This window comes from Salarias fasciatus, chromosome 18, assembly GCF_902148845.1.
Source record: "Salarias fasciatus chromosome 18, fSalaFa1.1, whole genome shotgun sequence".
Lineage (NCBI taxonomy): Eukaryota > Metazoa > Chordata > Actinopteri > Blenniiformes > Blenniidae > Salarias > Salarias fasciatus.
The window spans coordinates 22,377,811-22,399,850 of NC_043762.1; the positions used below are offsets into that span (position 1 = coordinate 22,377,811).

The 22,040-nt window shown below is 47.4% G+C and overlaps 1 protein-coding gene and 1 long non-coding RNA gene across 2 annotated transcripts; one reads left to right on the forward strand and one right to left on the reverse strand.

Moving 5' to 3' along the window:
• Positions 1 to 1,665: 1,665 nt before the first annotated feature.
• On the forward strand, positions 1,666 to 20,037 carry LOC115404810 (dynamin-3). The gene is given in 24 exon segments (XM_075410463.1): positions 1,666 to 1,950; positions 3,563 to 3,636; positions 3,807 to 3,956; positions 4,893 to 5,096; positions 5,728 to 5,751; positions 5,754 to 5,825; positions 5,906 to 5,932; positions 5,935 to 6,065; positions 6,350 to 6,492; positions 6,649 to 6,668; positions 6,671 to 6,783; positions 8,385 to 8,452; positions 8,750 to 8,888; positions 8,988 to 9,074; positions 10,053 to 10,123; positions 10,266 to 10,320; positions 11,668 to 11,781; positions 15,550 to 15,659; positions 16,733 to 16,847; positions 17,067 to 17,231; positions 17,337 to 17,461; positions 17,463 to 17,558; positions 17,622 to 17,809; positions 18,480 to 20,037. Coding segments are annotated over 24 exon segments (2,583 nt in total). The 5' UTR covers positions 1,666 to 1,789; the 3' UTR covers positions 18,611 to 20,037.
• On the reverse strand, positions 14,358 to 14,849 carry LOC115404811 (uncharacterized). The gene is made up of 2 exons (XR_003933377.1): positions 14,753 to 14,849; positions 14,358 to 14,535 (listed from the first exon to the last, which is right to left on the reverse strand). It is a non-coding gene; the product is annotated as an uncharacterized LOC115404811 (long non-coding RNA).
• Positions 20,038 to 22,040: the final 2,003 nt, after the last annotated feature.

The window sequence follows — 22,040 nt, forward strand, 5'->3', positions numbered from 1 at the left end:
TTCTACCTCTCAACTAAAGGCGTTCAGATCATTTCATGATGACATCCGGCTGAACAGGAGGCGCTTCTCGGTCACAGATGCGCTCCTGTGGGAGGTTAAAGCAGAATGGCAGCGTCCTTTCCGCATGAGCGCTCCCACCAGCCCCGGCCTGCAGTGACAATCTGGGAGCGCGCATCACGCGTCCACGTCCACTTAATGCAAAGCGCTCCGGGCCTCATGTTCCCCACGCGCAGCAGAGGAATGTCAAAGCGTCGGGACTGCGCTTCCCTCCTCGCGGTGGTGTTTTAATACGCGCCAAGGCCAGTCAGCCACACGAGACGCCTGGCGCGGCCTGCGACATGTATGAAACGGGAGTGTGTGAAATTTCCGGCAGCTGCTTCCTGCGGCCGCTGCGGGATGTGGAGGAGCGCGTCCACCTCTGCCGCTGCAGCGATGCGCAGCCGTGCCGCATGACTCACAGCGGCAGAAATGGCACGGATGTAAACAGGGGGCGGGTTCAGGTAGGCCTAACCTGCCTAGCGCCGACCAATCGGACGCCGCGCGGCCCTGCCTCGCTCCCCATCCCGCGCTTCCCATTGGTCCTCCGGCCCGTCCATACGCCGCGTGAGCGAGGCGCAGCTTCGCAATTACACCGCGGAAAAGAGGAGAGGGAAGGGGAAAATGATTAATCTGTCAAAGGCGAATTTGTGTCTGGGATGAGACCGCTCTGACGCCCGGCGCACCGGGACCGAACCCACCGGCGACTGCTGTTCATGCACGGGAGCTCTGCATTGGGCCGTGCGCCGCCGTGGCAGGTGGTGCTTGTATAACCGTCCAGGGTCTCGTCGCTTGTCTTTGCTGCTTGATCTGCGCGTCGTTTCAGCACTGGACAGCGACCGGGACCGGTGGACAGTGAACGCAGCACGGAGGGACTGCTGAGGCGGGTAGGCTGGCGCCCGGTCAGGGCTCATCTGGGCTTCACTGGGATTTTATCGGTTTTTTTTTATTTAATCGTTTGCATGCAGTGAACGACGCCTCGTTGTGCATTTATTAAGCGCGAGTCGTGCTTGATTTGAGAAGCCCCGCGCGCGCGCACGAGTTGCTTCAATGTGACGATGTGAGGCTGCGGAGCGGCGCTCATCAAATGCCCTTGAAAGTGTAGGCTTCGTACAGCGAGCTGTGTGTGTGTGTGTGTGTGTGTGTGTGTGTGTGTGTGTGTGAAGGAGAGAGGACAGGGAGACATGAGAGAGAGAGAGAGAGAGAAGAGAGAGAGAGAGAGAGAGGTTATGTGTGGTGGTAGTAAGCAACTGCGCAATTGTCTGTCCCTGTCTGTTCATATCTCTCATTTCTGCCCTCTCTCTCTCTCTCTCTCTCTCTCTCTCTCTCTCTCTCTCTCTGTCTCTTCTCTCTCTCTCTCTCTCTCTCTCTCTCTCTCTCTCCATTGCCGTCTCTCTCTCGCTCTCTTCCACAGTCGGTCCGACCCTGGCTTGGCTCGGGGCGATGCGCGGCTAGATGACTTCACTACATCAACAAGCACCGCGGTAGTCCTGGACTAATATAGCAGCGCCACGTCCCCCCCCCCTCTCTCCTTCTCCCTCTCTCTCTCTCTCCTCTCTCTCTCCTCTCTCTCTCTCTCTCTCTCTCTCTCTCTCTCTCTCTCTCTCTCTCTCTCTCTCTCTCTCTCTCTCTCTCTCTCTCTCTCTCTCTCTCTCTCTCTCTCTCTCCTCTCTCTCGCTCTCCTCTCTCTCTCCTCTCTCGCTCTCTCTCGCTCTCCAATCGCTGATCTCGAGTCCCTCCGTCTAAAGGCACCATGGGAAACCGTGGCATGGAGGAGCTGATCCCGCTGGTCAATAAACTGCAGGATGCCTTCAGCTCCATCGGCCAGGCCTGCAACCTGGACCTGCCACAGATCGCTGTGGTCGGCGGCCAGAGTGCAGGGAAGAGCTCCGTGCTGGAGAACTTTGTGGGCAGGTAACACTGACCACCACAAATAGGATATCCCTTCTCCCTTTAACCTTGAGGATGACATAAGGGCCTATGTGGCCAATCTCTCTGTGCCGAGTTCAAACCATCATTGCTTAAGTCGGCCTTTTGTGATGCCCTCCTTCATGTTTGTGCTCTAATTTTCAACGCGCACCGGTGTCCTGTAAATACCAGCAGAGCCGGCAGATTTATTTGGGTTACAGCGGCACCTTTGGGGATTTCAGCCCTGTCAGTAGCAACTGCAGAAAGGCCCTCCAACAGTCCTAAAAATATTCACCGCTTTTTGTTGTTTGTTAACAACACTGCCGTGGCTGACTGTTCTGCAGACATCATTGCATGAAACCTTTTAAAACGCAGTCCTGCTATACATGCAGCAGTCTGCTCCCACTCTTGACAACACACATGAATATTCATCATCTCACCAAGGAATTTCTCACTGAAAACAGCTAAGTCGAGAGCCTCTGCTGCTAGAGGTATTCCTACTGACCACTGCATGTTATCCCCTGCAGGAACCTTCTTGTGCATGTTTCCATAGTTTCTTGTTGGTCTTGCATTAAAAATACAAGGCCCTCTAAATTAACTTTTAATTAGAGCGTTCCACAGTTTTCTGTTAATAAAGTGTGAAATAATTTCTAGAAGGTCTAACCACTGAGTCGGGGTTGTTTTTTCTCTCTAAAAATGCTGACTGATTGATTGATGTGGTCTTAATATTAATTCGACTATTTTGTCCCATAAGCTGTGGACAGGTGCGATTAGAGTGATTTGAGTTCAGACGAAAGATCAAGAGGATCAGAAATTTCAGATCAAACAATTAGCAAGCAAACAAAAGCTGTGAGGACAGTCAGATCTGTGATTCTGACAGTGATAACGCTCAAAAACAGCAGATTTAGATCTGCCTCTGGCTTTTCTGTCTTCACGTAGATGCACAGTCATCACTGGAGAATCTCTTTCTCCACCACGTCCTTCTAAATACGCTCACCAAGCTTTAGCTTTAGCTGTCTTCAAACCAAATACTGCTTGTCTGTATGTGTGGCATTCCAGATGGACACATTGATTTAGTCCTGATCCTTCCCTCATTGAGAGTCGTGATGCTGAGTAATGGTCCATCTGTCCAGTTTCGCCTCTGAACGCAGCTGAATGGACGAGTAGTGAGCTTTTCTTTCTTTAAAGTCTTCCCACGGCGGGTCAATATGTGTTAACGAGGCTCCCTGAAGCAAACCTCAGGTGTTTGAGATCGACTTTCAGGCGTCCAGAGACAGGCAGACACACACTCTGGGAGTGTGTGGAGCTCCAGTGGAAACGCTGAAGCCGTCGTTTCTAAATGAGCGCGCTGCCTGTCGGTGACGCCGCTCCACGTTTCACCTGTTGCTCCGTTCTGCTAAAGCGCCTCGTTGCAGCTGCGTCTTAACGCTACGTGAGCTGTATGTTAAGATTTCCACTTAATGGGCACATGTTGTTATGTAGGGTGTGTTTATAAGACATTGGGCCTTCAGGTCTTCAAGATGAAGTTATCATTCCGCCATCTTTAGCTGCATTTTGAAGAATGTTGAGATTTGCTGTGATTCCATACAGTGAGTTTAACTCGGCTCTCTTTCCGCAGGGACTTTCTGCCACGTGGATCTGGCATTGTCACCCGCAGACCCCTGGTTCTGCAGCTTATCAGCGCTACTGCAGGTGGGTGCACAGACGTCTGCAGACCCACACATGGAACCTCTTCCTGTTTTCTTTAGTTTATTCCTACTGCTTTTGTTTCCCTCGCTCTTCTCCTGCTTTTCTTTTGTCATTCACGTGCTGGGAAGTCATCACTAATCTGTGTTGTGTGTTCTTCATTGTCATCCTCTCAGAATGGGGTGAGTTCCTCCACTGCAAAGGGAAAAAGTTCACAGACTTTGATGAGATTCGCCAGGAGATTGAGGCGGAGACGGACCGCGTCACGGGGGCTAACAAGGGCATCTCTCCCGTCCCCATCAACCTGCGGGTTTACTCCCCTCATGGTGCGAACCAACTAACTCATCCCTCCTTCTTTAACTGCCATTTAACAGCCTGCACTACTGCCTTTAACTGAGAGGAGGTCGTGACATGCTGTGAGTCATTTCAAACAAACAGAATGGGTTTCCCAGGATCACAGCTATATATAAATGGATCAGGATATCAAAGCAAAGCAGCTGCATTGATTCTTTAAAGGCTTTTTGTTAATGTCCTACTGATGTCTTTAGACCGTTTGCACTGTGAAAGTGAATGTTCTCCTTTATAACCACAGCAATGTGTAAAATGGACTTCAGCTTGCTGCCATCTGGGACTCTGGCAGAGTGTGGGACTGTGAACGGTTCAGGAAGAGCTAGTTTAATATGACAATTATGAAGAAGACCTGTTATGTTCACTCATTATACATATATAGAACGTACTTATTATGTAAGACTAAAGCTCTGAAGTTATTTTAAAATTGTCAATAATTTGTGAGGAGATTTATCATCGTTTGTCGAACTAATGCTGGTAGGGCTTTGGGCTGTAGGTAAATATAGATATAAATGTAGGAATATTGAAGCACAGACTGAAAATACACTAAACCGGCTGCTTCTTTGCTCAGAAGGAAATCTCACTCAGCAGTAAACTGAGTAATATATTCTGAGATGAACAGAAAACAGTTATTTTAAAAGCAGTGATTTGTTCCTCAGTGTGTTTCCGCTGTGTTCTTGTCAGACCGGAGCATTTGTACAAACTGTGAACCAACTAAAAACCTCATGATAATATTGTGTTGGAAGAAAATTATTGGTAACGGGATTTTGACGGTGAAAGTTTTTTTGTCATAAATATCTTTAAACGACAGAAATCCACCAAGACTAAATAACTGCAGGGAGAATAATTCCTGGGTCACAGAGAGGTCCTAATTGCGGTCTGGTCTCACGTACGTCGTCTCTCCGTCCCTGCAGTGCTGAACCTGACCCTCATCGACCTGCCGGGCATCACCAAGGTGCCTGTTGGAGACCAGCCGGTCGACATCGAGCAGCAGATCCGGGATATGATCATGCAGTTCATCACCAGAGAGAGCTGCCTGATCCTCGCCGTCACGCCGGCCAACACCGACCTGGCCAACTCCGACGCCCTGAAGCTGGCCAAGGACGTGGACCCCCAAGGTGAGGAGGGGGCTCCGGGGATGGGAGTGGCCGCCGCAAAGACGCTGATATGAAACTGAAAGTAATAAATGCAAAAGAAAACAGCGCTGAGGTAAAACCCACGGACTGCTTCACCGCTGCAGGGGCGCTGACCTTGAGTTTCGACCTTTCTGAATGTGGAAAGCGAATTTCCCTGTAGGGACGGATCAGGTGTCACATCATTTATAGAAACAAGACACCAAGAAGAGAAAGAGGAGGCTCAGAAATCACTACAAACTGACAGAGAGAAAGGAACAATACGGAGGAAAATTGTGGAAATAAAGAAACAGAGGATGAAATTCCTTTTGGGATAATCATGGAGAAAGGAGGAAACCTCATTTGACGGTCAGGAGTTTGACCTTTAGCTAAGAAAAGAAAGCGGTCTCGACAAGTGACCTTGTAAAACAGACGAAAATTAGAATGAAGAGGTGGGGGGGGCAATAATAACAGGAACCACTAACTAAAACATTTTTTATGATGGAAAATAAATATTAAAACAGAATAATGTGGCTTTGCCAGAGTCTTTTATGTGTATTCACTCTGATGCAGCGTGGGAATTCTCCACATTATAAATACGGACATGAAAGGAGATCCAAACATTTTTTTTTTCCAGGTTTGAGGACTATCGGAGTAATCACCAACTGGATTTGATGGACGAGGGCACGGACGCTCGAGATGTGCTGGAAAACAAGCTGCTGCCGCTCCGGAGAGGTGTGTATCGTTTCCAGCTTTCTTTCTGCCGCTGGCCTCTCTTTCTGACTGTGTTCCGACCCGACCTGTTTCGCTGCCAGGATATATCGGGGTGGTGAACCGCAGCCAGAAGACATCGACGGAAAGAAGGACATCAAGGCGGCTTTAGAGGCGGAGAGGAAATTCTTCCTGTCCCACCCGGGTTACAGGCACATGGCGGAAAAAATGGGCACCCCTCGTTTGCAGAGAGTGCTGAACGAGGTGACATAGATTTACTCCCAGTGCTTCCCCACAGTGCACTTTACATAATTAATAGGAGGTGGCCTACTTTTTCCCCACTGCACGTCACTGTCAGTGATATAAACCTTTCTGTAGGTTCACATCAGCTCCACTTCTCCCTCTTTTATTCATTTCAACATTGTTTCAGGACCTACCGTATGTTAGATTTATCTGCACAGCCGAACTCTTAAGCGATGCCACATCGACATCAGAGACCCTGTCTGATTGGAGCTGGTTCCATGTATCCCGGTTCTGTGTCTCCATAGCAATTGACCAACCACATCCGGGACACGCTGCCAGGGTTCCGCAGCAAGCTGCAGTCCCAGCTGCTGGCTCTGGACAAGGAGGCGGAGGAATACCGGGGATACCGGCCTGATGACCCGTCTCGCAAAACCAAGCAGCTGCTGCAGTCAGTTCGCTCTCTTTCCCACAGTGGCATTAGATCTGGTTACCAGAAATATGCGTCACGCTCAATTCCTTCCTTCTTTCTTTTCTTCTTTTCGGCATCAGGAGCGACCGCCAGTCTGCCGTCAGATAAACGGGCTTGCCTGTTTTTGTGTTGCAGGATGGTGCAGCAGTTCTCCGTGGATTTGAGAAGAGGATCGAGGGTTCGGGGGACCAGGTGGACACGGTGGAGCTGTCCGGCGGAGCGAAGATCAACCGCATCTTTCACGAGCGTTTCCCCTTTGAGCTAGTGAAGGTGATCTGCTGCCTGAGGAAAATATCAATAGGTGTTCTCAAGTTACTTTGCTCCCTTGTAATTATACAAATCTGGTGTTTATTTCTTGACACTAGTAGAAGAAGTTCTGACCGGAGGCCAAAGTCACCATGAACCAAACAAACCAAACCTCAGAAAACTGAACTTCCATCCATCTCACATGCAGCTTCGTCCAACTTGAGGTGATTCCAGCTGACAAGGGGCGGGGACAGGATGCAGGCTGGACAGGCCTCCAGTCCTCAGAGCCAAAACACAGAGACGTCAGGCCAGTGCATCCTCACACGTCTCCTGACTGTGGGAGGAAGCCGACCTCCGACAGAGGACACGCAGCATGAGTCGAGGCCGGTGCTCACACTCCACCACAGAGCGCATTGCTTTATTTCACTGCCTTGTTTGAGCTGCTGCTTGGTTTCCATGCAGCTAATGTCCTCAGCTGAAGCCGGAATCTCCAGATTGTGTCTTCTTTCAGTGAACTGACATGGAGAGCAGAAGCTCTGTGGTGAACATCAGCAGACGGCCTCAGTACCGATCGCTCTGCTTGTTTCAGGATAATGCAGGTTTTTCTGGAAATGACACCTCCTCCAGCCTTCTTCTTTGTTTCCTTTGTGCTTTGTCCTGCTTTCGCCCAGCTCCTCTCACACTCTGTAATCGCCTTTTATTTTCTCTCCATTGTGGTTTTCTTTTGAAAGATCCCTAAATAGCTTCACTGTCATGAATGCCTTATCAGTCTTTGCACCGGTTTTTTTCTCTCCCTCTCTTCGGCAATCATTTTTTTGAAGCACTGCCAGTAGCCAGTCTGCTCCCACAGCAGGTCAGAGGTCAGCAGAGAGCACACTCTGACTGTAGACCGACTTCACCAGCTCTGAGCAGGACCAGGAACACAACACCTGGTTCCAGGTTCTCGTCTGGCGTCGTGATCCTTGTTGTGTGGAGTTTGCATGTTTTTCCAGTAGGCCTGTTGGTTTTCTTCTACCTTCTCGCCTGATCCAAGCATGCTCAGCTCATGAGTTACTGAGCTCCCCCACAGGGGTGAATGTGTGTGTGAGTGTCTGACTCTGTATTTGACCTTTGTGGGTTTCGGGTCCCTGGTCCAGGATTTGACCTGCCTCTGCCCTCAGTCAGCTGGGATCTTACTCTCTCTGTCTGTTAGTGGAGTCTGGCCACAGCTCTCTTCGCCATATTGATGATATTTCGAGGATGACAGGATGGACTTGTTTGCCAGACTCTGATAGCTGTGTTTTTCAGTCACTCAGCAGACGACAGTAGATCATCCATTCCCATCTCCCGCCCTGTGGAGGAGATGTTTTGGTCTCTGTAATCTGTAACCTTCAAAATGAGACTATAACGATGACATTTACTGACATTAAGTTGTGTCTGATGGCAACAGAAACCGTTGTTATTGCCGAGCCTATTTATAGCGGTGCATTAGTTAGAGTGTGTGCACCGTCCATGTGGACTGAGTGGTTGATTCATCATTTCTTATCTTCTTAACCCCACAATGAATGTTCTGAACTGTTCCTCAGTGTTCTGTCTAGATGCATTTTCTCATCTTGTGTCCCGTCTTTTCTCAACTCTTCTGCCAGATGGAGTGTGATGAGAAAGAAATGCGCCGCGAGATCAGCTACGCCATCAAGAACATCCACGGCATCAGGTAGGTTCCCGGGCAGGCCCTCCGCCGGCACACAGCTTTGTCTGTCGGCCTTGAAGACGCATGGACGTCTGACTGCTTCCTTTTTCCCAACAAGAGCAGAAACTGAATACAGGCTAAAAATATCTCAGTGAGGATTCGCGTACAGGAGTGCTGCATGTCCTGCTTGTTTACTGTGATCACTCCAGGCTCTCTCTGTGTGTGTGTGTGTGTGTCTGATTCAGCGGCGGTAAAATGCGACATTTAAGGAAACCTCACAGTTTCAATCATTTCCTGTGCGGTCTTCCCTGTGCGGTCCAGGACTGGCCTGTTCACCCCGGACATGGCGTTTGAGGCCATCGTGAAGAAGCAGGTCATCAAGCTGAAGGAGCCGTGTGTGAAGTGTGTGGACATGGTCATCCAGGAGCTGATCAACACCGTGCGCCAGTGCTCCAACAAGGTACAAGGCTGCCTGTTCCTCAGCTGAAAACTGCGTGTAAATTCACATCCTCACGTGCGTGCAGTGGATGCAGTGGAACTCTCTGCCGTGCCTTTTCAGCTGGAGTGCTTCCCCAGGCTGCGCGAGGAAACGGAGAGAATCGTCACCACTCACATCCGAGACCGGGAGAGCCGCGCCAAAGACCAGGTCACACCGGCAACACCGGAAACACCGCAGATATATTAGACTTTCTCTATATGATCAGTTCAATGACACTTTCACCTACATATGAATGGATGAATGGATGAATCAGTGAAACTGTAGATTTTAAGCTGTAAACAGAAATGAACAAAGCTAAAAAAAATAGAAAGTAAACTCCTTTAAAAGAGCAGAAAAACACTAGAGCTAAAACAAGTACATCAGTGAGAGAAGACATCCATCCATCCATCCATCCATCCATCCATACGTCTTCTATGTGTCTTGGATTTGTCCATGTGAAGGTCAAAGGTCACTGCAGATAACCCCAGTTCATTATGACTGAGCTCCTGGACCTCCAGCTTACTCATCCATTCCAGACCGTCATACTCATGAACTCTCACACACTAACCTACCAGATCATAAATTACACTCATGGGTTCTGAACAGTCCAGGAAGATCATGCAAACTCCCGACACACTGATAGCTTCCGAATTCCAACCTGTAGTTATCTACTTATATGTTTTAAAAGTAAAACAAAACATATTTTACTCAAAACATAAAAGGAATTGAAAGCTAAAAACCCCCAAAATAAATTGAAATCCAAAAACTAACATGTGCTACTCTGTGATCTTGAGGGTGAAAAACAAGAATTTTCCAGATATATAAGATCTTTATTCCATTTAACTTGCTTTGTATAACACTCACAGAGTGTATATTGCATCTTTATGTTTTCACAGTAATCATTAGTATTATGAACAGGATAAAGGACTCTGTGATGACGAGAGGCTTGTTGTCTTTATGATGTGTATTTCTTTTATTCTCTTGTTCTTTCATAATTTATTATTCATTTTTAACTATGTTGACACGTTTGAAATAAAGTTCAAATAAGAAAATCAAGGTGTTCAATGTACAGACTCTTGTGGATAAAAAAAATCTGTACAACAATCCTTCCTCACACCGTAACTAACGTTGTGTGTTTCATTCCAGGTTCTGCTGTTGATCGACATCCAGCTCTCTTACATCAACACCAACCATGAGGACTTCATTGGCTTCGCCAAGTAAAAACTGAGTTTTATACAACGGTTCCAGCATGAGAACACGAGACATGTAAACATTCTGACCCTCTGCTGTCTCCTCTCTTTCCTCGATGTTCTCTTTTCCTCGCCGTCTCCCCCCCGCTTCGTTGCGTCTCTTCGTCAGTGCTCAGCAGAGGAGCAGTCAGACTAATAAGAGCCAGAGTTCAGCTGGAAACCAGGTGAGCGTCTCGTACCGACACACCGAGCGAGCTGAAATGAAAGAGAACCGGGGCAGAAACGTTCTCTTTCATTCCGTTAAATCACATTTCTGTTGTATGCTTGTTACCCTACTTTTGGTTGCTGTTAATATTCAGTTCTTTAGTCTTGCATGCTGTGTTATGTTTCAGTTTTTATTTGGGCAGCAGATGTGAGCAGTGTTATTTTTTTGTTGGTTATTTGGTTTTAGTTCAGTGACAGAATCACGTTGGGCTGGATGCTTCTGCCCGCCGTCGTCTGGTGTTGTTGTTTGAGACGTTTCCCTTTGTTTGAACCCCTCCTGTGCCATCAAGGTGCCACTTTGCATTTCATCCCCATCCCTTAGTGCGAATCTCAGCTGCCCTCTATGGGTGTCTGCTGGTGAGTATCGCTCATTGTGGGTTTGAGTTTGCAATGTCCTTTGTGCCTGCAGTAACACCTCTGCTCCTTTGTGTGGCGCTCTCCAGCACTGCTGCTGCATATTTAAACAAAACAAAACAAGAACTCTGTCATTTTTCCTCTCAGACAGGACCAAAATGCTAATTGGCTTCTCTCGGGCAGAGGTTTTCTTCTTTTTTCAACATTAGCTGAGTCTCCATCTTTTACAACCCGCCACATTCCTTCCTGTTGCAGGCCTCCTCTCCTCCCGCGTCGGGCCTGATTGTAAGAGCTGACTCTCTAACGTTTCCTCTCTAACACCCACCCCGGCCTGCAGACCACAGGGGGTTCCCAGACACCGCAAAATGAGAACACTTCCCTCAGCTTCCACCATGTCTGGGACTGAACTTGTCAAAACGCTGCTTCCTGCAGCATCCTGTCGTGGCTCCGGCCACGGAGCGCTCTGATTGGCTCCTCCAGCAGAAAGGCTTTGTGATGATTTGGGTAACCTCCTTAGTGAGTCTTAGGCGCTGCAAGACTGACAGTAATCTAACCCAATAATCACCTGGCACTCTGTCCACGGCCCGCGGGGTTAACGCACACACACAGACACACACGCACGCCGCGGTCACTTAGCGAGCTAACACGGGCGTCCAGCACAGCTCCCTGAATGAGCCTGCACTGACACACACAGTCACACACCAGGCCCGGCTGAGTCACAGACGCACACCTAACCCCGCCCTCACACTCACACTCCTCGCCGTGACTCATGCTCCCATGACTTGCACAGATTTGCCCTGTCTTCAGTGTGGACCATGATCCATCGTGTTTGTGTGTTTTGAGGTGGACGAGTCATTAAAACCTCTGCAGATTTAAAAAAAAAAAGTCTATTTTCTTTCCAATGATGATTACACACATTTGCCCGTAACTTCTCGGCCTTCCTCTTCCCTCAGGTCATCCGCAAAGGCTGGCTGACGATTAACAACATCAGCATCATGAAGGGCGGAGCCAAGGAGTACTGGTTCGTCCTGACCGCCGAGAGCCTGTCCTGGTTCAAGGATGACGAGGTGAGCTGGAAGCCTCTCACATTTCCCTTTAGGCCAGTGGAAAAAAACATTTCCTGCCGGTTCTGCCCTGTAAACCATTGAGCATCTTTTATCTCCTTTTTTTTTTTTTTCATTTTTACGGCTCGTGGTGTGTGATTTGGATTCAGACGCGCTGCTCTGATTGTGTTGCTTTTGGCCGCAGGTCAGCAGCTCTGAGACTCTGCTGAACTCTTTAACTTCACAGAGTGACTGATGCTTCTCTCAGGATTTAGCAGCTTTTTAGCACTCGATATTTCTTTCTCTCCATATAAATAAATTCATAATGGCCTGTGTGCACTTGGACGCTTTGTGCTCTGAAGCTGCCAAGAAGATTACATTAGCCTATGAAAAATGAGACGGAAGACAGTTTTTTCTTCTTTATATTTTAATCATTATTTATTGTCAATATGTTTGGTTTTTATGGAAAACAGCGCTTATGTAACACAAAAAAGAAATAAGCTGACATGCATGCACACTTGACTTTTTTCTCCTGGGATGTTCCTGACGGCAGGTCTTGATCCTTTCATTGGAACTGTTTTGACATCATGCGGGTTCGGTAGTAGAACGCCCCGCGTCGCCGCCGTGCAGCGTTAGCTCCGTCCTGCTTGGCTCGGTTTGCCCGGCGGATGCCTGTCTGCCTGTCTGTGCCTGCTGTACAGGTTCCAGGATGTTCTGCACAGCAAGTGTAGATAGGCAGACATACAACTGCTTCAGCCGAGTGGCTGCTGCCGCGCCGCCGCCGCCGCCGCCGCCGCCGCCGCCGCGCTGCTGTTGTTTGTTGCCACACACAGTCCTAAAAGACACACAGAAGTGATACACAGACAGAAAATAAAATGTGTTTGCAGTTGTTGTTTTAAGACGTTTCCAGCTTATCTGGTTGGCAGCCGATGTTTGTATTTTGGGCTGTTTCTGGCGGGTCCATGGTCAGCATGATGAAGCAGTTTACTGTATGAATGCCATATGTGGAGGGTTTGGCCTCGGTTCTGTCGTTTGCTCGATCTTTCCATTCATCTTCCGGATTGTCTGGACGTTTACCGCTCTTCTCTCTTCCCTCTCTCCACCTCTCTCCTCTGGGAGTTCAGGCATTCACTTTTTCTTTGCAAACTTTGGAACAGTCCCAATTCCAACCAAAGGTTGTCTCCCAGACAGAGAATCTATGGAGGCCTCTCCCGGCCCTCAGACAGCACACGGGGCTGCACAGCGCCGGTCTGCAGACTGTCATTTGAGACTCTAGTGTGGTAATGTAGGAAATTATAGACTCTGCTGGCTTCGCCTTGTATATTTCTGTGTTACACTCCGTGAACTTTCTATAGTCACATATGCATGAAAGTGTAGCCGTACGGCTGCGCATACTCACAGCGGCGCCCTCCTCCCTCGCTCATAATGTGGTTGGCAGTTGCTTTGGAACTGCTCACATTCTTGGCAGTAAAATCACAAGTTTTCAATCCAAACATCAGCCTCCAGTGTTTCAGTGGGAAGAAATCCCTCCAATTAAATCTCAGCATCTCGGTTCGACCGATCCTTCTGCTTCTGTCCTTCAGCCACTAAAGTGCTGTTCCTCAGTCGCAGGGATCGCTGATCACTTCAACCCAGAGTCCCCGTCCGCTCCCTGCTTCTCGGCGACATTCCTAAACCAAACCTCCTCGCTCTCACGCTGACTGGCCCAAACACCGTTTGTGTGCTGGCCCGCTCAGAGCGCCGTGCTGCTGTTTTATTGCGCTCTCTGCAAAATAGCTTTCATAGCAGCTTGTGGCGGTTATTCGACACCGCGGCGGGCTTGTATACATCAGTGTCTGCTGCCTCCGAGCCCCCGGCTCCACTTTGACCACCCACTGGAGGTGTCTGACTGTATTTTCAAACTGCGCTTGATTGATTGGCCTCTCGTTCCTTCGGCCTGTGTTGATGCTTTGCAGCCGCTGTGGCCCGCCGGCCCCCCTCCCTCCAGACCACATCTCCATCAGAGCACCAGGCGAGCCGCCTGAACACTTACTCATTCACCTATAAATCATGTGAGCTCTGCGCCCTACATTCTTTATCGTTGTGGCTCCGAATTCGAGTTTTCTTACACCCTGGGTTCCACAGCCGATTGCCAGTTGTGCAGTTAGTGTCGAGATCCGGTGATGCATGTTTATTCCAGAAAGAATTGAAAAGGAAGTGGTGAGTGTTAGAGTGCACTGAGAACCAAATACAGATCGATACAGGTCAAATTATTTAGATTAAAATAGGGCGAAGAAAAGCAACAGATGCACAACAAAAAAAAACAAAATCAAAAGAACATAAAACAGGATTATGAGAGACCTTAAAACGGCAACAGAGAGAGAGACGGACACACACAGAAGGACAGACTGACAGAAGACGTGTCCATGCCCAGTCTAACCAATGTGCAGACTACTGTACACCAGTATGACAATGAACAGGTAGTCTGAACACTGGGTGGACGGAGCCGGAGTGGAGAGCCAGGCCTGCTGTGCTGCTTTCTGCCATTCCAGACGCTGCCCTCGCTTCGCCCCGCTCCATTTTGGCCGCAAGGATCCCGAAAAACCCCTCAAAAGTGCGACGGGCCTCGTCCGCTGTTTGCCGCCTTCTCTCCTCTCATTTTTTTTTTTTTTTTTTTGGCTGTGTTTGTTTGGTGGGCGTCTGGGCTCGGCGTCCCTCGCGGTCCGTCTCGTCACGCCGGCCATGAAGAGTATCCAGCCTTGACGTGGCATATTCGCTCAGACGACCGGGACAGACTGGCTGCGCGCTCAGGGAGGAGATATCACAAAAAGAGGGAAAGAGAGAGATGGAGGGGGGGGGGGGGGGAGTGAGAGAGGGAGAGGAAGAGAGAGGAAAGGGAGGGAACCCATGTGACCATATATGGGATGGAGTGACCCCACGGGGAACACGACCCACAGAGTCTGCCCAGTTTTCCCGTCTTTCTTCGTCTTCTCCCATCATCCCCGTTAATTCTTACCTGCGACCGTCTACCAACACTTTCCAGACCGTCGGGCCAGATGTGGGCTTTCTTCTGCAAATCTTCTGCAAATCCACGTTTGTGTTTTCCTCCTCCGGCCGCCGTCTCTTTAACTTCTCCCTCCTTCCCTGCCTCTCGGTGTGCTGCTAAGCACTACCAGATGTTGAGTTTTAACGCCAGGCTGTCATTTAATCTCTCTCGCTCTCTCTCCCTCCTTCAAAAAAAAAAAAAAAAAGAAAAAAAAAAGAAAAAATCAGGCAGGAAGTGGGCCCCTCTGGAATGGAAAGAAAAAATATTGAAAAAATATTGAGGGGGAGGGATAAGAGAAGAAAGAAGGAGCGAGTGAAGGAAGATGGAGGCTTGGATGAAGTGCAGAAAGGAGAGGAGGGTTTCTGTGATCTGGACCTCCAGGCCCTTCCTATCTCAGGGTTCCTTTCTCCACCACAGCCGAAGCCGTTTTCTTCGGCGTTTAGTTCCAGGACGAAACGCGCCGTGGAGAGGCTGAGTCTTGACCCGCACTGTAATGACTTCCACATGTGTGCTGCGTTTCGCCTTTTTCTTTCTCTGGTTCTGCTTCCCCTTCTCCACCCACTCCCCTCCTCTGCCTCCCACTTTCATTTCTCCCCCATTCCTCCTCCCTCCCGTCCCCCCCCCCCCCCCCCCCCCCCCTCCCCTGCCCACCCCCATCACACTCTGTCCCTGTTTCTGAAGTCTGATTCCACCTCTGCAGTGGTTTTTGTGGGTCACGGAGGCCAAAGTGACGGCGACCCGTCGTCTTCTGCTTCCCTCGTCCGCAGGAGAAAGAGAAGAAGTACATGCTGCCCCTGGACAACCTGAAGGTCCGCGACGTGGAGAAGAGCTTCATGTCCAGCAAGCACATATTCTGCATCTTCAACACGGAGTCAAGGTCGGCCTCAACACCCCCGTCTTCCTCATTTTCCACTCAGCTCCGTGATCAAACGCACCAGGATTCCAGTGACAAGAAGCACATGCAGCAGCCGAGCGGCGATGCTGCAGAAGTGTGTTTCAGATTAGTGTCCTGCATTTCATGTGTGCATGCAGGAGTCCCGGCTGGAACTGACCGAGGATTTTTAATAAAACAAGCCTCAGTTAATGGATTTTGTCATTTATGTGGTATTTGTTCAAAAATACAAGAAGTGCAGAAAAGCTGAAGCAATCGTAGCATTTTAAACATTTTGTTAATGTTGTAATGACAAAGTTATGATGATTTAATAGGAATGATGCTCGAGTGAATCCAGCCAAAGAACTGCAGCTTTTACACAGTGAAACTTTTAGCCGTCCTCAGTCTGTATTTATGTTAAAAAAAAAAAACAAAACTAAAAACGCTAAAAAATACAAAGTGAAGGAGTAAAAAGTGTCAGCAGCCAAAATGCAGCTAATATGCTGAAATGGAAGTTTTCAGGTTGTTTTTTGTCAAAACTACTGTCTAGATTAAGCAGCTTTACGTACTTTCAACAGTCTTAGCTGGACAGCGATGCTTTAGGGGCGATAAGGTGATTATTGCGGGAAAATATCTCAACAAAGTAAATAGTTTTTTGTAATCTTTGATCAATTTTAACTTTGATCAGTGGTACGACAGCAGGCCGATTGATCATTTAGCAAAAGGAAAACATCCAATCAACACACAGCATTAAATTTCAAGTGATTTAATTACATGTGAAATTGTTGTTATATGCTGTATTTAGTTACTTTTTAGCTCAAGTTTGGCAATTAAAACTTTTAAACAACAAAATTATCCACATGGAAGAAGGAACAGAGCGTAATATACAGTCAGTGTATTTTTTTAAACACTCTTATCATAGTGATATTTTGCAAATCTTTAAAAAAACCTTTATCAAGATGTCTAACTTATTGTGAACAACAGCTCCTCTGTTTTCTGTACTCAGTGACACATGCTCTCTCTCTCGTGTGTGTGTGTGTGTGTGTGTGTGTGTGTGTGTGTGTGTGTGGTGTCTTCAGGAATGTGTACAAGGATAATCGCACCCTGGAGTTGGCCTGCGACTCTCAGGACGATGTGGACAGCTGGAAGTCCTCGCTGCTGCGCGCCGGCGTCTATCCGGAGAAGACTGTGACGGTGAAACCATTTATCCTCCTCCCGTCTGTGAGATGAGCTCATTCAGACCGACTGAAACATCGCTCTGTTTTTCCCAACTACTGATGAAATTTCTGATTTCCACCAAGTTTTACAAGTGTGGAGAATCTGTTTATATGGAAAAAAACTTGGTATGACTTTATTTAATATGCATTTTCACTTGGTGTGGCTTAATGATGCTTTGTTTTCCGTGCCGTGCAGGTGGAGAGCGAGACGACCACCACTACAGATAACTTCTCCATGGACCCTCAGCTGGAGCGTAAGGTGGAAACCATCCGTAACCTCGTGGATTCCTACATGGCGATTGTCAATAAGTGCATCCGGGATCTCATGCCCAAGACCATCATGCATTTGATGATCAACAATGTAAGAAAAAAACAAAAAACAAAACCCTAAACCTTTACTCACAACGTTTTTCTGGTTCTTCTCTCATGATCTTCCTCTCTCACGTCCTCCTCCTCCCGCCGCCAGGTGAAGGACTTCATCAACGCCGAGCTGTTGGCGCAGCTCTACTCCGCCGGCGACCAGAACGCCCTGATGGACGAGTCCCAGGAGCAGGCGCAGAGGCGGGACGAGGTGCTGAGGACCCCCAGGCCCTGAAGGAGCGCTGGCCATCATCGGCGATATCTCCACCACCACCGTCACCGTGCCCATGCCTCCGCCCGTCGACACCTCCTGGATGGGCGGGCGCAGGTAGAGGGAATTCAGCTCATGCAGACGTGAGTCTTCAGCTGTTCTTCCTCTTTAAACGTGCCGCTCTGGCCTCTTCAGGTCTCCCCCGCCGAGCCCCACCGCCCCCAGGAGGATGTCTTCAGGCCAGCGTCCGGCTCCTCGAGGGGCTCCACCCCGCCGAACCGTCCGGGACCCCTGGGGCCTTTCAATAACACTGCTGACAGCCCTCAGGCTCCCAGCCGCCCCAACAGGGCCCCTCCCAGCATCCCCAGGTGAGGACGTCTTCCCTCTCTCCGCTCTCAGGTTTAATGACATGATTTTTTCCCACTGAACTCCCACATCCGTTTTTTTTTTTTTTTAATTAAATATGGAGGAAACTTGATTTAATTGAGTATTTCATGAGAGAAAACTTTCCCAAAAATAACACCAACCTGTTTAATATGTATTCAAGCATAATTCTTTTAAAAATTGCATAACAAAGGACGCTGCTGAGAATATAATCCACTGATCGGACTCTGCTCAGAATTAAACCTCAGCCGCTCTCTCCACAAATGCTCTTTATCTGCCATTGGATTAGAGTTAATACTTCTCCAACCATCACAGGGAAACTGCTTTCATGTTGTTTCTGCGGCGGCTCGCCTAACCACAGCCAAGCTGAGGCCTTCCACAGTAGACTGAATCTAATATTAGAACAGATGCCTCTGCATGTTGTGCATCAAACTCGTTCTCATAAACATATAAACGTGTAAACGCTGAGCTACAGATGTGTGATGATCTTTTTTTAGTCATTGAACAAAGAAACTTCAGAAATGCACACACAGTGAAGCTGACTTCACTTCAAGAAACTCTTGAATACTGAAAACCCGTCTCTCCTTTTCTGTCCTCTTCCTTTCCTCCATATCTTTTCTGGGACATCTGTCCATCAAATCTTCTTTGCTCCAGCCGGCGGCCCCCTCCATCTCCACAAGACAAGTCCCACCATAATTATCTGCAGGGCGGTCCTGCAGCCCTCCTCTGGTCCTCGCCGTCCCTCCTCTCTCAGCCATGGCTCTGCTGTCCTGGTCCCTCCTTAGTGCAGACACTGAAGTCTTTGACCCCCTTGACCTCCATCCTCCCGCCAGGTGACGACGTCCATATATCTATGTACAGTATGGTACTTGTCTTGTGGTGTATGTGTCTGTGCGCTTGTTGCTCGCCTGTGGTCCAGGTTTGCTTCGCAGGTCCACTACCCAGTATCAGTCCCTGGAGCCTCTTTACCCCCACACACACCGAGCCCTTCTGCCACGGCAGCCATTACCCCCACTTTGCTGCTTCTACATGAAAATACGCTCAGCAGTCGTACTGCCCTGCTCATTCCAAAATGCAGCATGGCACATGAGCTGCTTTATTGCATGGGAGTGTGTGTATGTAGAATGTGTGTGTGTGTATGTGAGTGTTTTGTGTGTATGTATAGGGGGAGGGTCAAATTTGCCTATATAGGCTGAGTTTGATTTAGTATTGTATTTATTGTATCATGGCCCCCCTAAGTGTTGAATATCAGCCTGATGTTCTCTTAGGAACAGAAGTTGTACCTTAATATATGTGTAAATATACGTTTACGTGTGCGAATACTACTGTGTGCGTGCGTGTGCGCGTGCGGTTGGGTGGGTGCGTGGATGCGTGTGTGCGTGAGGACAGTGTGCATGTGCTGTCCGTCTGCACGTTTGTTGGCGTTTGAGTTCTCTTGTTTTCATGGTCAAAGCTGTTAATGATGACTCAACCCCCCCCCCCCGGGGTCAGTTCAGTGTTGGACTTCTGTGAGTTGTTCCTGTGTTGTAGTAGCAGCCATACACATAGCAAGGCTGAGGAGCACCTTCAGTATTCTCTATATGGAAAACAGCCTCAATACTGCATCTAACCTTGTCATCGGTGTCCACCTGTGCTGTATCAGTGGTCAAACCGTGACCCATGCCTCCTTAAGATCCGATACGGACGCTGACTGCTGAGACAGATGGGGACGAAATCTCCGCTTTGGAAAAGACGTGCTGTGTAACGTGGCGAAATGCAGGTTTCCCCCATTTAATGAACAAAGACCACGCATTGACATGCTCCCATTTAGCCCTTTTCTCAGGTTTAAAACATGCAGCTCCACTCACATCGCAGATCAGAGGTCTTCTTTTCAAGCTCTGACAGACATTATTTTGCTCTCCTCACAACCGTGACAGCCAGTCAGTCAGCGTTTGCATCCAGGCTTAAGGTTGTAATGTCAATGTTCAAGTGCTTCTCTGTCCGTTTGTTATTGTGTATGTGGGCCTAAACTGTGTTCTGATGTATAGGTAATGATAAGGAGATACTGTACCTGTGGACTATAAAGACCTCATGAAGGATCCTAGCGCTTTAATCGTTCTCTGTGTCTCTATTCACTAAATGCTCTCTTCTCTCTAATTTAGACTGCCTTACTGGCATGAATTACAATTCTGTATTGCCAAAGCTAAATGTAGAAAGAGAATTGTGAAGTTGGGAATAATAATAATAAAAAAAAAACGGCTCAAGATCATCAATTGAATGGGTCCAGTGTAGTGAGACGACGTCGTTCTGTAGAGGGCTTAATGGTAAACTGGGGAAATGCATCGGTTGTTTTTCTGTGTCTCTGTATCGCTCCTCAATAAACTTCTTCCTCATAATGTCAGCGTGTGTCAACTGAGATTCTTCATTATTTCACTAGATTTTGTACTCAGGCGGCATGGCTCTACAGGCCCTTTGTATTACATTGAAAGACACGGACATAATCTTTAAGCATGAATTAGATCAGTGATTTTAATTGCTTGAATTGTTCCCACATGCAGCCCCTCGTTTGTCCCCGACAGCCAAACCAGAGGTCAACCAGGACTTCACAGTCACATACAAATCACTTTTATTTGATGATATTTGTGATGCGGGCAATGCAACTGTTTTGCTTTACGTTTTAAAATAATGATTACATTTTTATAAATGAAAAAAGTGTGAAATTATGTTCGATATTAAAAGCCACAATGTTAAATTTCTTGAACTCTAAAGTAAATCTTATTTTGTCTCCAACAGATTACCGTACTGAAGGGTGAAACACCGACTCACCTTTCTCACACAACACACTGAGAATTTCTTTTCTCTGCAGGGTAAAAATAACATCTTGTCAAAACCAAGCAACAAACTTCAAGACATATTGAACAGCGGTACGGATCAGGCCTGCAGAGGTCTTGGTGATTGATGTAGCCCATGTAGAAAATAACTTCACCACCTGTGTTGTATCAGGTACTGATAAAGGTTGGTTGTGTATTAAACTGCAGCAGATGGGACCACTGTCTTCCTTTTTATATCCATGTTTAGAATGTTTTAAATCCCTGATAAACTGAAGTAATCACATGACTTGCTTCTCACTTCAAAACCACTTGATTCATGAAAAATTCTTTTTCCAAATTTTACATGACATAACATGCAAACAAAAAATAAGAGAATCAACTTGATGAAAAATCAGAGTTTGAATATCAAAACTTTAAAATTATTTTTTCTGGATCTCTGTCAATTTATTATACATTTTACTATGAATATTTTTAACTGTGTACTTCTTGAACTAAACGTTGCACTAATATTAACAGAAAGTGTGATACAGTGACTGCATCAGCCAAAAAGCATGAATGCCAACAGCTGTGAATCCAAGTGTTAAGGGTTCAAGCATGGACAGTAATGATTCCTCTTAACCTGCAGCCGCAGTTAGTTCCAACCATGATACATCGCATTTGTTGTTGAGCTTCATAATTCAAAAAGTTGGCATGAGCTACTCTGGAACAATATGAAGCATGATCAGAAGGACAAACAGCTTCTATAAGTGATTAGTAAAAGATGTATCATATTTACCATCAAAATGTTCCTTATAAAAGCTTCCACGCATGGAGGACATTCACTTGGTATTTATTCCTTGTACTGAGCTCATCCTCCTGGGCCTCATCAAGGTTACTGTCCATCAGATAGAGTCAACATTACACAGATTCTATCTGATGTTCTCCCTCTGGCCTGAATTCAAGCTATAGTTGAGTAAAGGGCGCCCTCTAGTGACCAAAATGTGGTTGTGCTCCTTATTGCAAAGTGCAGTGTTTTTTGAGTCTCAAATGCAGGATTTATGGTCTGCAAATAAAGAGGAAAAAAAACGGAATCCCTGATGTCTAGAACACCACAAGGTACGTGTCATGTTACAAATCTGGCCTTTTATTGAAAAGTTTCAAAAATAAATATCTAGGAATTTATGAACAGTATATATTTGAAAGGTTTACACGAAGCTTTTTTTTTTTTTTTGTAATTGCCAGATATCATTCTAAAATGTTTTTTATTATGTTGGATAATGTTATCGATTACAACGTAAGGTCGGAAAATAGTGTGACGTACAAAGGGTGCGTTTGTTTAAGCGGAGATTACGTTCTTATGTGGTTTATATACATTAAATTGTGCACTCCATGAGGCTGTAAGTAAAGCCGGATATTATCACGCCAT